Source organism: Lissotriton helveticus, chromosome 6 (genome assembly GCF_964261635.1).
Source record: "Lissotriton helveticus chromosome 6, aLisHel1.1, whole genome shotgun sequence".
Classification (NCBI taxonomy): Eukaryota; Metazoa; Chordata; class Amphibia; order Caudata; family Salamandridae; genus Lissotriton; species Lissotriton helveticus.
In genome coordinates, this window is record NC_136067.1 from 1,102,229,142 (window position 1) to 1,102,242,486 (window position 13,345).

Below are 13,345 nucleotides of genomic sequence, written 5' to 3' on the forward strand. Positions count from 1 at the left end.
CTGTTAAGAATGTAAGACAAACTCTTGTGGATAATCAAAAGAACTGGATGATTAAACACAACAAGAAGGGAAAAGGTGTTAGTCTTGAGATTGGTGACATTGTAAAAGTAAAGAAAGGGAGAACTGTACGGAAAGGTGAAAGTAAATATTCTGATCCACTCAAAGTTATCAAAGTTCTCTGTAACTCTGCTCTTTTGAGTGATGGGAAAGTATGGAATGCAAACAGGATCGCTTTATTTAAAGGCAAAATTAAATTACATCCTCAAACAAAAAGTTATGATTGGATTGAAGATAGTGATGAAGCTAACGTAAGTTTCCGAAACATCAATGTGTCGGTTGAAACACACGACACCACTGAAGAACCATTGTGCAATACTGAGTTATCAGGTTATGATATTTCCAACGCAAAACAATGTTCTTCTTTTGATAATATTAGTTCAAAAAATTGTGGTGCAGTTGCCCTGCGTTCTAAACATGTTTGTAACAAATCTAAAAAATGTGAAGACTATGTTACATTTATTCGTTAAGTGTTGCTCATTCTGATTTTACAAAATCTATATTGTGGTAAGTTTTTTTAGTTTTTTTTGGGGGGGTATTGAAGGGAGGGGGAAGTGTTGTGTCTCGAGCTGAGCTTGGCTAAGCGCAGCTCGAGCACTCAATACTGGGTGAGTATTTTCCTTTGATTGTTGACTAGAATTCCATGTGGGCATTCGGCAAGGAGGGTTAGGACGAGAGTGGAGAGAGGAGCTGACTGGCGGCTGCGTCCGTACTTCCCTGGCTGTATGAGGGTTTAAGTTGAATAAAAGTTATTTGATTACTTCAAGTGTGGAAGTATTCTCTTCATAACGGAAGACATCTAGCTCACACTGACCGACCCACAAGGGTCCATGTTTCAGCACCTAATGTTGTCTCTCATCCTTAGCAAAACACGAAAGAAATGCAGATGAAGAACCTGGGATTTGTTCGGAAAGACCGGAGTAGTATGCTCCACATTTATGATTCCAAAGAAATGGAGTCGCATACCTCCATACTCATGAATAATAATAGGTGGTGAAGAAAAGTTAATGTGGCTACATTTTCACTATTTGTGCATTGCAAGCACGATTGGAGCTGCAGTATAGGTGTAATGGAATCTCAGAAGTTCGCATGTTTCTTTTTTTTGTCACTCGGCATCTTGGGCTTGATTGACATATAAACCGTTAAAAGTCAATTTCTGCCTACATATGATATTCAAATGCAACTTAGGCATTGCAATTTTATACGACAACTTATTGGGGAGAAATAAATGGAAGTCTAAATATCATCATAGTTTCATGGTCTTAAAGAAATGCCACTACATGTAATAAAAAAAATAATTCCACATCTGTAAAGCGCAAAAGTATCCGTCCTAAGGGTATCCAGGCGCTGGGGGGCCGTCGGAGAGATTAAGTGAGCTATTGCCCAGAGTCACATGAAGCTAAGAAGACTTGCCGCCGGCGATCAAACTGTAAGCCCAGCGCTCCGGAGTCAGCCACTCTGGCTGCTGACCCCCCCCCCCCCCCCCCTGTAATGTAGCAAAAACATTTTTCATAAGATATTTTGGACTCGGGTTAAAAGAAATCATTTGATTTTTAAGGAGATTGGCTGTCAGGTATGCAGCAAAAATTATGAAACATTGATGAATATGATCTGGGAATGTGATGCCATAAAAAGAGCTAGAAATAACTTCAAGACTACATTTCAAGAGTGAATAAGGGTAAGTGGATGGTGGTTTAAAAAGTATGGTAAACGCGCAAGGAGCGTTTGGACAAACATGGAGTGAGTAGACACAATTGTTTGAAGCTCGTGACAGGAAATATGACTTTAATTGGGGTCAAATCATTCCTGTTTCTTTGAACATTAGGGTGAATTCATATTTGTTGTTATTTTATTTGAGTGGCCAGCCTGCAGCGGGCTGTATTGTACCTGTGTATATTGTAAAGGGCTTTCACTTTCTGTATTTAGTGCTTTGTAAGGAAACCCCAACACTTCAATTGAGGCACAAGGCACATGGAGGAGGTTAATAAGGGAGATCTTATGCTGAGTTCCAAGATTGCGAAAAGTTATTTTAAACTGTAAGTGTAAGAGATATTATGGCATTGTGATCTATGTATTCAACATTCTGCTTAACTTACTGCATTTCCATTTTTCCGAATTTTTGTGTGTCATAACATGAAAAAAGAACGAACGTGGAGTTTGCCACTTTTATTGTCTGTGACGCTCACATTGTAAAACATAATAGTCTCTCAAGATTTAACAACTTACTTTCTTCAATTTTTGGAGAACATCCTTATTTTCATCCACCGACTTCTTCAACTGGACACATCTAAAAGTAAAACGGAATGCATATGAGATTAATTAATGAGGTTAAGGACGAAAGCCAAAAGATAAAGGAACTATAATCAACGAGGCGTGTTCACACAAACCCGTGCACTGTGACACACACGCAAAGAAACAAGAGCCATCCATATAACTTAAATGGGCTACAAGAGAAAGGCGCGTGCCTAGGTTTATCCAGCTTCAGTACATGGCTAGTGGAGCTGCAAACATTCGTGCAGGTGTCGATGGCAGTATGACAATAACAAGGCACACATCACTCGTTTCGTAGTGTGTAAATGTCTTAAAATGTGTAGGATACAAACCAACGTGCAAAAAAGAGCGAGCGCAACTCTTAAGTGCTAAGTCAAAATGAGAAAAAAGGGATGCAAGAAAGAAAAAAGGGATGCAAGAAAGAAAAATAAATCATACATTCACTACAGATGTACATGGTTCCCACAAATTAGAACAATCGGAATAAAGCAGAGTGAAACAGCTGCAAGAAAATACATTTAGAAAATCTCTCATAATTGTACAACATGAAGCTTCTTGTGGACACTGCCCATACCAGAATAAATATTGTTACATTATGTGTGATTCTGCTAAGACAGCTTGGTGGCATTGGCCATTCCCATTTTTTGCCAGTAATACAATAAGTCCAGTTTTTTTTCTTCGACGCACAAAGGGAGCACTTATAGACATTATAAAACACAGTGTATGGAATTTACCTCAACATCATGTCCATAGATCAGATAAAGGATTTATATTGGGACAGAGAGTGGACAGTTCACAGGAGTAAGGACAGAGAAGTCCTTGCTAAGTTTATTACGGACCAGTTTGAGATGCTGGGTGAAAGGGAAGAGGCTGTAGTTGACTCTAGAGAGGGAACCATGGTAGAAACCCAAGAAAAGAGCGCTGGTGATTCAGGCTCTAGGATCCCTTTAGCACAGATATATCCCAAACACGTGCCTTGTACTAATGCAACATTTTATTATTCTTGTGAAGTTCGTTGCCTTGCCTGTAAAAACTAGATTCAAGCATTATTCTACTGAGACATGAAAATACGAGTTTATCAACATGATAAAGGTCCCTTGGCAGTAAACTTTACATACAAGAAGGAGTATGAGGCCTAAAATTTCTATTTTAGGCAGAGTCTGCGTTTCGTTGGGTCAATGCATTACATTTCAGTAAACAACTCTATCAACTGTAACCATTCGTTGACCTCCAGCTTATCAATCAATGCTCGAGATCCCTGGGTTTAACATTCATGCCCATAGAAAATGACATGCTCCCCAGTCATCTTTAGGAAAAGTCTAAAGTCAGCTCTTATTAAACTAATTGCTTCTGATGTCCATCTTGTCCCCTTGAACACTAAATGCCACCACAAGAACCATAAAGAGATGTTTGACTTTTATTACATTCTTGATGAAGTTGATAAATGGAAGTGGTAAGAGGAATTTCTAAAATGTGCCGCACAGGCTGATGATAAATTGCATGTTTTTTCATGTGGAACCACTCAAGATTATTAGACAAGAATTTTTAAGTGTTTCAGGTTCATCTGCAGCGGTCAGACAATATTTCAACTGCAATCCATGGTGGCAAAACAGTGAATCCAATGAGTTACTCTCAAACATGACCCCAGGTCATAAATAGAAGGTCTCCTTGCCACAGTACTCTAAGTGTTACAGCAAACAAATGATGGACGGAATGATGACAATGCAAACATTCTCCCCCAGTCAAACGATCTGGGTTAAATCCATCATTCTTTTGCCCACTACGTAACCCCAGTTTGGACCCAGCCACATGCAAATCAGTCTTGACCCTTTGCCCCATGGGAACAGTCCAGACCGAACTGCCAGGCCAGGTTCTCCCTGGACGGGAAACAAGCATCCTGCAACCGGTTTCAGGGTATGCCACCCTTCTTCAGCCAGGCTGATTTGCATATGGCTGGGTCCAAACTGGAATGGCATGGTGAGAAAAAAAACGATGGATTTAGACCCAGATCTCTGTACTGGGGTGAATGTATGACATTGTTCTGCATTCTGTCCATCAATTTTTCTTTTTGCATTTGTCACCCCAAGTGGGACGGGTATGCCCAGACGTGGGTCCCATGCTCTCCATGCCACTGGAGTCAAGCTATCCTGGCTGATGAGGGTTGAAAGCCCGAAACCGGTCCTAGGATGCTTGATTCCAGTCCAGGGTGGACCTGGTCTGGCAGTTCAGGCTGGCCTGTTCCCATTGAGCAAAGGGTCAAGACTGATTTGCATATGGATGGGTCCAAACTGGAATGGCATGGTGAGCAAAAAAACTATGGATTCAGACCCAGATCTCTGCACTGGGGTGAATGTATGACATTGATCTGCTTTCTGTCCATCAATTGTTCTTTTTACAGTACTCCAAGGGCTTCATCACGAGTCAGTTGGTAATCACAATTCGGCTGGTAAAAAGTAACCAGTAGAATCGATATTATTAGTCCCACTGAACAATGCTGGTCAGAAGTCTAAAGAAATATACGGGTGACAATGAGTTTAACAATGGAATAACCTGCAGAAATCCACAAGGAAACAGAGATTCCAGATGTGGATTCTTGTAATAGCCTGGTACAGGTGTGTTGCAGTACCTGTAATACCACACCATGCACAATCATGCCTTCTGCATTGAACCACTTGTGGTTTGGTGCTAGATCTGCTATGTTCTCCCCTGGTGCAAGTGTTCAAATCTGGCAATCTGAGCATGCCAATGGGATCAAGACAAGCATTGGATCTCTTAGTTTTATGTGTATTTTACTTCCTATTGCATAAGCTATCCTGCTAAATCTACTGTATCTTGCTCAGCAGTGCATCTACACGCACAGGATAGTGTTCCAACAATGTTCTAGGCAATTTTGCAGCCTGTCATTCAAGGGGAAGTAAACATATCTTTCCTCCAATAGAAAGATAAGATCTGATCCAATCGGGGCCCTCCTTCTATTCAAAGATGGTTCTAAAGTTTCAGGAGTAGCCACATCGCATCCACCACATGTAACTGGCACATGCCACCCCCACTTGTCATGGGTGTTGCTTCAACCAATTTATCCTCTGGTTTTACTTTGCTTGCAAATTGTTCACAACTGCTGATGCCTCAGCCCCACCCAGCACACACAACCAAGTGGTCCTCCCTTCGGGTCTATAGGTCCTTCTACAGCTCAAAATAAGCAACCCTATACCACGCGACTGTCTTAACACTAGCATGCTGATAGCAAGTGTCACAGTCACAGGTACTTTCATTCACTTGCAGGTGGTTTGCAGCTGCTCACGCTCCAGACACTCAGACACCGTAGTGCTCAGTGTACCATTTTGTTATTCAGGTCCCCTTCCTCTTCGTAGAGGATAGTTATGTTGACAGTGTCTCGCCGCTTCTCATTCGCAAGTCCTAGTGATTTGTGCAACAACTACCCGCTCTCTAGTATCACCTTCTTTCCTGCTGCAGATCTCTGTTTCAATTCATTCTATACTTAGTTCATTGTCTCCATCAGAATCTGGTCCACAAAGCTGATATCCAAAAAAACACTGTCAAGTGTCCTCTTCCCCTCAAAAAGGCAACATTGTGTTGCATACCCACAAAAATATAACTTTGAGGGCCCTGTCCCCACTGTACTATAGGAGATTAGCTTGAGTGTGTGAAATTCTACTTCTCTATCTGTTAATACTGGATGGCTTAAGATGGGATCACATTTAGTTTTGCACTCAGACAGCTTTAGATGTCAGTCATTGAAAGGCATATACTTAGAATGGCCTTTGGGTCAGCCTACTTCAAGCCATTGCCTTTTTTTGTTCCTCCTCTTCTGGGTATTGGCTTGATACATTGTCTATCACATCTTAGATCAATCCTCAGAAGATTTCGCTTGCAAATCATTCTATAAGTCCACTTTTCATGTGCCCCTTCTCCTATTATATAATCCTTGCAAATCAGTGCATGGAAGTCTACTTTCTTTCCTGCCTCACCTATCTGTATCTCTGCTGGAACCCCGCACTTTCTCCCCCCTCCCCCCAATCCACTCACCACTTTCCAAAGACTTTCCCGCCCCCATTCTCCATGGGTTGATGCCACCCCATCCACTAACATTGACAATGCTTGAATATTTCCAATGATAAAGCAGATATAAGTGCTCAACCATCTGTGAATGGTATTTTATCTCATAAACATTCAACAATGGAAGCTGGGTCATCCACACTTCCTTGAATGGTTTTTGCCATAAATCATTCAAAGATGGCTGCAGGTGTGTGTGTGCATGTTTGATAGTGCACTTCTACTCATTTTACAGTTCAACCTTACTACTGTCTAATTTGGAGACATGGACTTATTTGCCTTCTGCCTAGATGCCACAGTCAGCCCTGTTAAAAATGTACAATCCAACCCCACTCTGCAGGAGAACAAGAATGGGGCCGCAGGTGCTTGTTTTGGTTATGGTAGCCCATCCTCTTCTGAAAACAGCCCCCTAAACTGCAGCCTAAAGTGGAAATGCCAGAATTGCTAATCTGGTCTTGCTTCTGGCGATTGTTGCTAAGCTCAGGCATAGTCTTTAAACACTTCATTTCCACTTGAGAACTTATACCTTTGCACGGTATACCTGCAACTCTGTTCTGTGCACTATCTTACCTACAGTGAGCCTCTCCAGCCCAAAACTTTGTTCTTGAGTTAGCCACACATTCCCTGCAGCTCTAATTCAAGTCTTTGATAATCGTGTACCTCCTTATGAGCAGGTTCATTTAATGAAATCCTGTCAGGGTCCCTGGCACCACTGGGGTAAGTGTGAGTCTCACATAGTTTATCATGACAGTAGTTTCCTTGAGAAAAAGTTTCTTCTTCCAACAAAGCTTTGCCATTTCACCTTTTAATTTTGGCAATCAGTCCATTTCCCAAATGGGGACAAAACTAATCCATGATTGCTGCCTTTCAGATTTTCGCATCTTTTCCGATGTGTTCTACAATAAGCGTATAAGCACATGTACAGAGGTCAGTAGGTATGGCTTTTTTTGTGCCTCAACACTTCCACTTAGCTACTGTGAGGAGTTGAGTTCTTCGCTTTATCTAGCGGAGGTCTTAGAATGTCGAAGTCACAGATGCTCTAGCTTCCTTCCTGTCCACTGTGATCCTACACTGCCGGTCCATCAAATAAAAGCCTGAAGACTCTCTCTCTATCAGATGACCTCAGTCCAAGATTTACAGGTCCGAACATTCTATTTCAACAATCAGTCTGTCATAATGACTGCACCAAGAATGTTTTATTTATGGATGTGTGACTCTTTCTTCATAGTGATATTTGCCACAACTTTCAAGGTACTATCATTCTGGAAGAAATATTTCTATCTGGGAGGCACTAGGGCTACTTGAAAGGGTTGGGCTTCATCCAGGAAATTTTGTTATGCATGTTGCATTGTTTGTATTGGTGCCCATCATATTGTGCACCAGTCTGCCACTCTTTTAGAGCCTTAAGGCATCATAGGTTTCTAACTTGCTTATTTATATTATGATTCTATTACAATATGTTTTATATTCGTTATGAGTTTTGAAACTGTCATTTTAGTTTTCATATTCATAAACTTGTATTTTCAGTGGTGCTGTATCAGCTTGGAGAGACTGTATTTATAAAATTGGGCTATCCTGCTCATGGATTTGCTCTCACGTGACATGCCAAGTGATAATTATATATTTTTCTTAATGGTTTTGAAATCCAATATAAAAGCAGCATTGCCAGTACCCTTTGGTTGAGAGGAACATATAAAGTCCTGGAGAAGTTGCTGACTTTCTATTAAGGCTGCAGATTGAGAACATCATGGCTTCTCAAAAGTGCAGACTGTCTTTGCAGGCAGAATTGGATATGGGACTAATGCTAGGCACCGTTCAAAACAGTGATTCTTTCAGTGCTAATTATCATGAGCAATGATTTACTAAATAGGGAAATAATTTAATGTATTATTTTGTCTGTGTTCATAATTACGCTTTGCTGATTTACAATAGCTACAACTACTTTACAATGTATACATATGTTTACATATTCTATGCATTAGATAGGCTCCAAATAACGCCTGGAAAAATAATGCTCCAAATTTCTAGAGAGTGTTCTATTAAGAAAAAGGGAAAAGGACACCCACCTAAAACCCTGTGTCTGACATTCACTAGTGTGGTATTGTTATATCCAAATGCAAATTCATTCTGGGTAGGTTCAGTAGAACCATCAATCTCTGCTCCCCGCTCAAGTTGACAAGCTGGTTACCCGTGCTTGCTTCAGGGCCAAAGGAAGTCTGACAGAAGTGGTCATAATTGACCCTTGACCCGCATAAGCTTAAGGATCAATCGCTATGTTGAGCCTTTGACAGCAAACTGAATGGAAGGACAGACTGACTCACCTGATACCAACAAAAATGGCTGTCTCACTTCCCCTAGGGTGGTCTAAGTCTTTCAGAGTGGAGTCAAGTGTGACTGAATTCTTTTCTGATCAGTTCACCCCAGGGCCCACTAGGAGGGTGCCCTCAACAAACTCATAATGTGGTATTGGGCCTGTGTGTATTGGATCCGATGATAGTGAGCTCGGACTGCGAGTTATATGAGATTTCCTTTCTATGCATGTGTCAGGGGGTCCCCTGCTCGGCCCAGGCTGAGCTAAGCGATTCTCAATCTCATCAACAGGCGGACTACTACGGGCCCTTTAAGGACAGCCTTTGCTTTCATGAGGGTGGCCTCGCCCCTGGACCACCTGACTTTGTGGGCCTATCAGGATCAACCTCTCATGTTATGAGGGAAGACCCGGAAGACGCCAGCGCTCGTGTGGGCCTGAAGGAATCTTCGTGGGAGGAAGAAGTGAAGCACCAGGAGAACGGAACACGCAGATCCGAGGAAGCGGAGATCTACACGACGAGACCGGGAGTCGAGACCAACGCGGCGGAGCCCTTCCCGAGAGCCGACAGCGGGTGCGGAGAAGTCGCCAGGAGTGGACCGGAGGAGAACCAGACGACGGAAACAGCCGTAGCTGAAAAGCCAGGAGGCCAACGTTACCGTGTCTCGCCCAGCCACGCGAAGGAGGACGCGTGGCTTATCCAGGTGCGTGCTCGCTTAAGTTCCCTGTTGCGCTTTAAGAGAGGAGGGACAGGGTAGGAATCAGGAGGGATCGCCTGGGCACCGTGATTTCAGTGCACTGTACACGAGGCTCTGTTGTATTGCCGTGTTTCTGGTGGTGGTGTTTCTGGCTATCCCCTCACACTCCCCTTCCTTGCAGCCCTCTAAACAGTATACAGCCCACTAAAGCCTCGTTGTTTTCTTTCTTTTTATGCGCTGGAACCGGGAACCCAACCCAAGGGACGGAACCTGAAGAACCCAGGAAAAAGGATCCGGGACCCCTACTTCTTTTGTGTTACATTGTACTTGTTTGTTACTCAATAAATGAGTTAAGAATCGCCCTCCAGTATTGGCTCCTTCCCTTCTTGTGCCCCCAGGGTGACAGCATGGGAGGCATAGAATTTTCCAACTGTAAACCTACGGCCTAAACAAATGACATAGCTACCTTAGTTCAGAAGTGACCACCTATAATGCTAAAATCACTGTTAGTGACAACAAATCCTCTTAACTACCTAATAGTACTGAAAGTGTCGGAGAGATACAGCATAATGGGTTCCTTGCTTCTCACTAAACAAATTATAAATGACCTAATCTGGATTACCTCAGACAAGAAGGCTGGAGACAAAGTAGGTAACAAGAACCTGTGAGCAGCCGCTGCCCGTTCAGGTAAGAGAGGTTGCGTGGTGGGGCCTGGTTGGTGCGGCAGGGGGATTCGACAGACGACCACGCGGAAAAAATAAAGAAATAATTAATGTTCCCTTGTCGTCTGCCGAAATCCCCCCCACCCGACCCCACCACTCTTACATGCACAGGCCACGGCTGCCTGTGCGTGGTAGGGTCTACGCTACACTAACAACCAGTTGCAGTCTTCCATTGGACAGGTACCCCCCTCACCAGTTTATTTACTTGAGAAACATTTTTTGTAACACCCTAAGAATGAAGGGAGCCATAACCATAATTAAAGTGCAAGATGATCACACAGGGATATGAGGAGTACAACGATTTTTACGTGCTCAATTTTATATCAGTAGATAGCAGCAAGTAAAATGGCCAGGGTCAGCTGTTTTTTTTTTTTAAAGAACAATCTTTCTTGATATTTTCTTTGTCCCCATGAAAACCACAGACAATGATGTATATGTACATAATAGGAAATAATATTTACTATCATGAGCCACATGCAATTTAGGTGAAAAAGAAGGACTACAAAAAAGGAAATGAAACAAAGCTAAACATAACAAAACATTTTTTATTTTTTGCAGAGTTTTATATAGTGCAAACTTGACCCGAACCAAATCGGGTATCAGAGCGCTTTACATAGCACCAGTTACGTTACATGAGAACACGCATTAATTTTTTAGGCACGGAGATATTAAGTGATTTGCCCAGAATTACAGGAGGTTTTGGCGTTGTTACCGAGACTCGAACCCAGATCCCCAGGACCGAGCATTGAACTATTGTTATAAATGTCCAGGTCTCCAACGGCAATTTGGTTGATCCAGTCACCTCAGTCATTCGGTGACTATGTGTAAACACCAGTTTTAACTGTGGGGCAGAACTTTTAATACTGGGGATGTGGGCGTGATGGCGGTGTCAAGACAATTCCTTTAAAATCCACCCAGCGCTGCCATATGTGTGTGCGTTTGTGTGGGCAACCAGGGTAAGCTGTTTTTGAGGGTAAAAGGATTATGGTGCTCGTGCATTATACTCAATTTGGGCAAAAGTTGTACAAGTCATTTGAATTGCTTGAACAGGAGTTGCAATAACAACACTTGAAGTGCATGCTATTTCTAAAAAATGGAACTGGAGAATGTGTGCGACAGGCTGGAGTGAGGGGAGATATTCTGGCAGGGCTCTGGCAGGCCAATGACTTGGAGCAGAGCACTTCCACGAACAGGAGCACCTCCCTAAAAAAATGCTGATATGAAGGACAGAGGTCCAGAACGATAGAAGGTTCACAAAGTGGTGTTCAGAAAGGGTACCTTGACAGGACCACACAGACAGTGAAAATTAAGATCCTGCTGGTCAGCAGGACGATAAACATTGTAAATGAATCACTGGGAACTGGAGCTCATCAGAGATCCGTCCTGGAGAACACAAATCTCCATCTATCTATTTATATTATTCTACTTTTTGAGTTTGGAGTGAAGGTACCCTATCCCCAGTTTACTCTGCAGAGAACTGAAGTTGCGCTCTAACCATCATCACATAGTTTGAGTTGAGCTAGAAGGCAAGGCGGTTTCTGGCAATTCTTGTCTAACGCAGGGACCACTGATCAACTATTGTTACCTATGAGAGGTGGGTGGTGCAGTCTTGCAGAATGAACCAGTAAAGTGGCTAGTTCTCTTTGAACCCAGGACTGGGCAACTTGACAACAGGGACATTACACCCCACAGATTGGGGATCGGGGAAATTCATGGCTATGGGTCGTTTTAAAGGTTTCTAAGTTGTACAGGCCAAATTCTGTCTCATTAGGAAGTGGAGGGAGTAGGTTCTGGGTATTCAAGGGGCTGTGGTTTGGGTGGCCAAACTGATAAATGAGGATGGGCAGCATACTACCAACTTTGAAAAGAGGGGGTTCATTAACTTCTCTGTGCTTATTTGCTGCACAAATGTCTGGTAAAAGGGATGAGGAAGTTTAAAGTTTTCTCAGGCTGACAAACTAGAAAGGTGATTTGTGGGAGGAAGGGCTAGGGAAGATCTGCAACAAAGATTGGGGTGAACAGATTAACCAGGAATATGCATATTAGTATTGCTATTCAACATGGCTATCAGTGTGAATTTGCTTAGATAAAATGTTCAAGCCTTAATTGGCATTCTAAAAGGAGAAAATCCTTCTTGTGCAAAAACAGATTCAACAGGAATTCATGAGGGAACACCGTATGTTGCCACAGGCATGCCTGGTGTGGATTCAAAATGGATATGAAGGCTCTTAATGGCCACATACTTGGCATATTCAATAGGGTGGGCCACACAGTTGGTACCTGCAGTGCCCTTTAAAGTTAATGTGTGACAGAGGGAAAAAGGAGGCAGGTATATAGTAGGAAGAGGGCTGTTAGGTGGCAAAGAAATATGCCTCCTGAATATTTATGCACCCAACATAGAGTGTGCGGCTTTTGTGATAAGCTAATGAGGGTGGTAACTCCTTACAAGGATGTGCAGAGGATGCAAGTGAGCAACACAAACTGTATATTAGATGTGAAAAATGGGGCAGAGATATGCTGCAGACATGCACCAATCTTAAAATAGAGACAGAACAGAGGGGAGCTATGGAAAGGGTTGAGCTGGAGGATATATAGGGCCTTAATACATAAAGTGCCCCGGGGGAGCAACGGGTGTTACCACCCGCATTTCACACCCCGGGGCACTGTGGTATTACAGAATGGCCCGCAAACGCTTGTGCGGCCCCTTCTGTAATACCAATAGCGCTGGCGCACGTATAGCGCCCGCGCTATCTTCAAGGGGGCGTTCCCTCATATGCATGGGGTGTGCCCCATGTAAATAAAGGAATCCCTTTGCCTGTGCACTCGCTCTTTATTACCAACATGGGCGCAAAGGCAAGGAAGTGCTCAGGAGGCGCACTGTCAGTGCGCCCCCTGATATCAGCCTTCTAGCGGGGGGAAAGGAGGTCACATCAACCCCCCAGACATCCCCTTGCAGGTGGGGGCAGTCAATGACTGCCTCAGCCTGCAAAGAGCTCTCTAATCCCCTTTGAAAGCGCAGTTGGGTTGCCGCCTGCACTGTGAAAACACGGAGCGGCTATAAAGCAGCTGCTCTGTTTTTCACCTGAAGCACAAGTTACTTACCTTCGGTAACCTTCGGTAACATTAGTTAGTGTTAGATTCCTTAACTTAGAATATCCCCAGGCATCAGACTGGATCCGGAAAGTTTTCGTCAGCATTACCCCTGCGCGTCGGTA

General features: G+C 43.1%; 1 protein-coding gene across 1 annotated transcript in view; it reads right to left on the reverse strand.

Moving 5' to 3' along the window:
• The window catches only part of NPHP1 (nephrocystin 1), a 695,982-nt gene that overhangs the window by 624,885 nt on the left and 57,752 nt on the right, over positions 1-13,345 (reverse strand). The window contains exon 3 of the mRNA XM_078648761.1: positions 2,284-2,344. Coding sequence (XP_078504887.1) covers positions 2,284-2,344 — 61 coding nt within the window. The remainder of the gene's footprint in view (positions 1-2,283; positions 2,345-13,345) is intronic.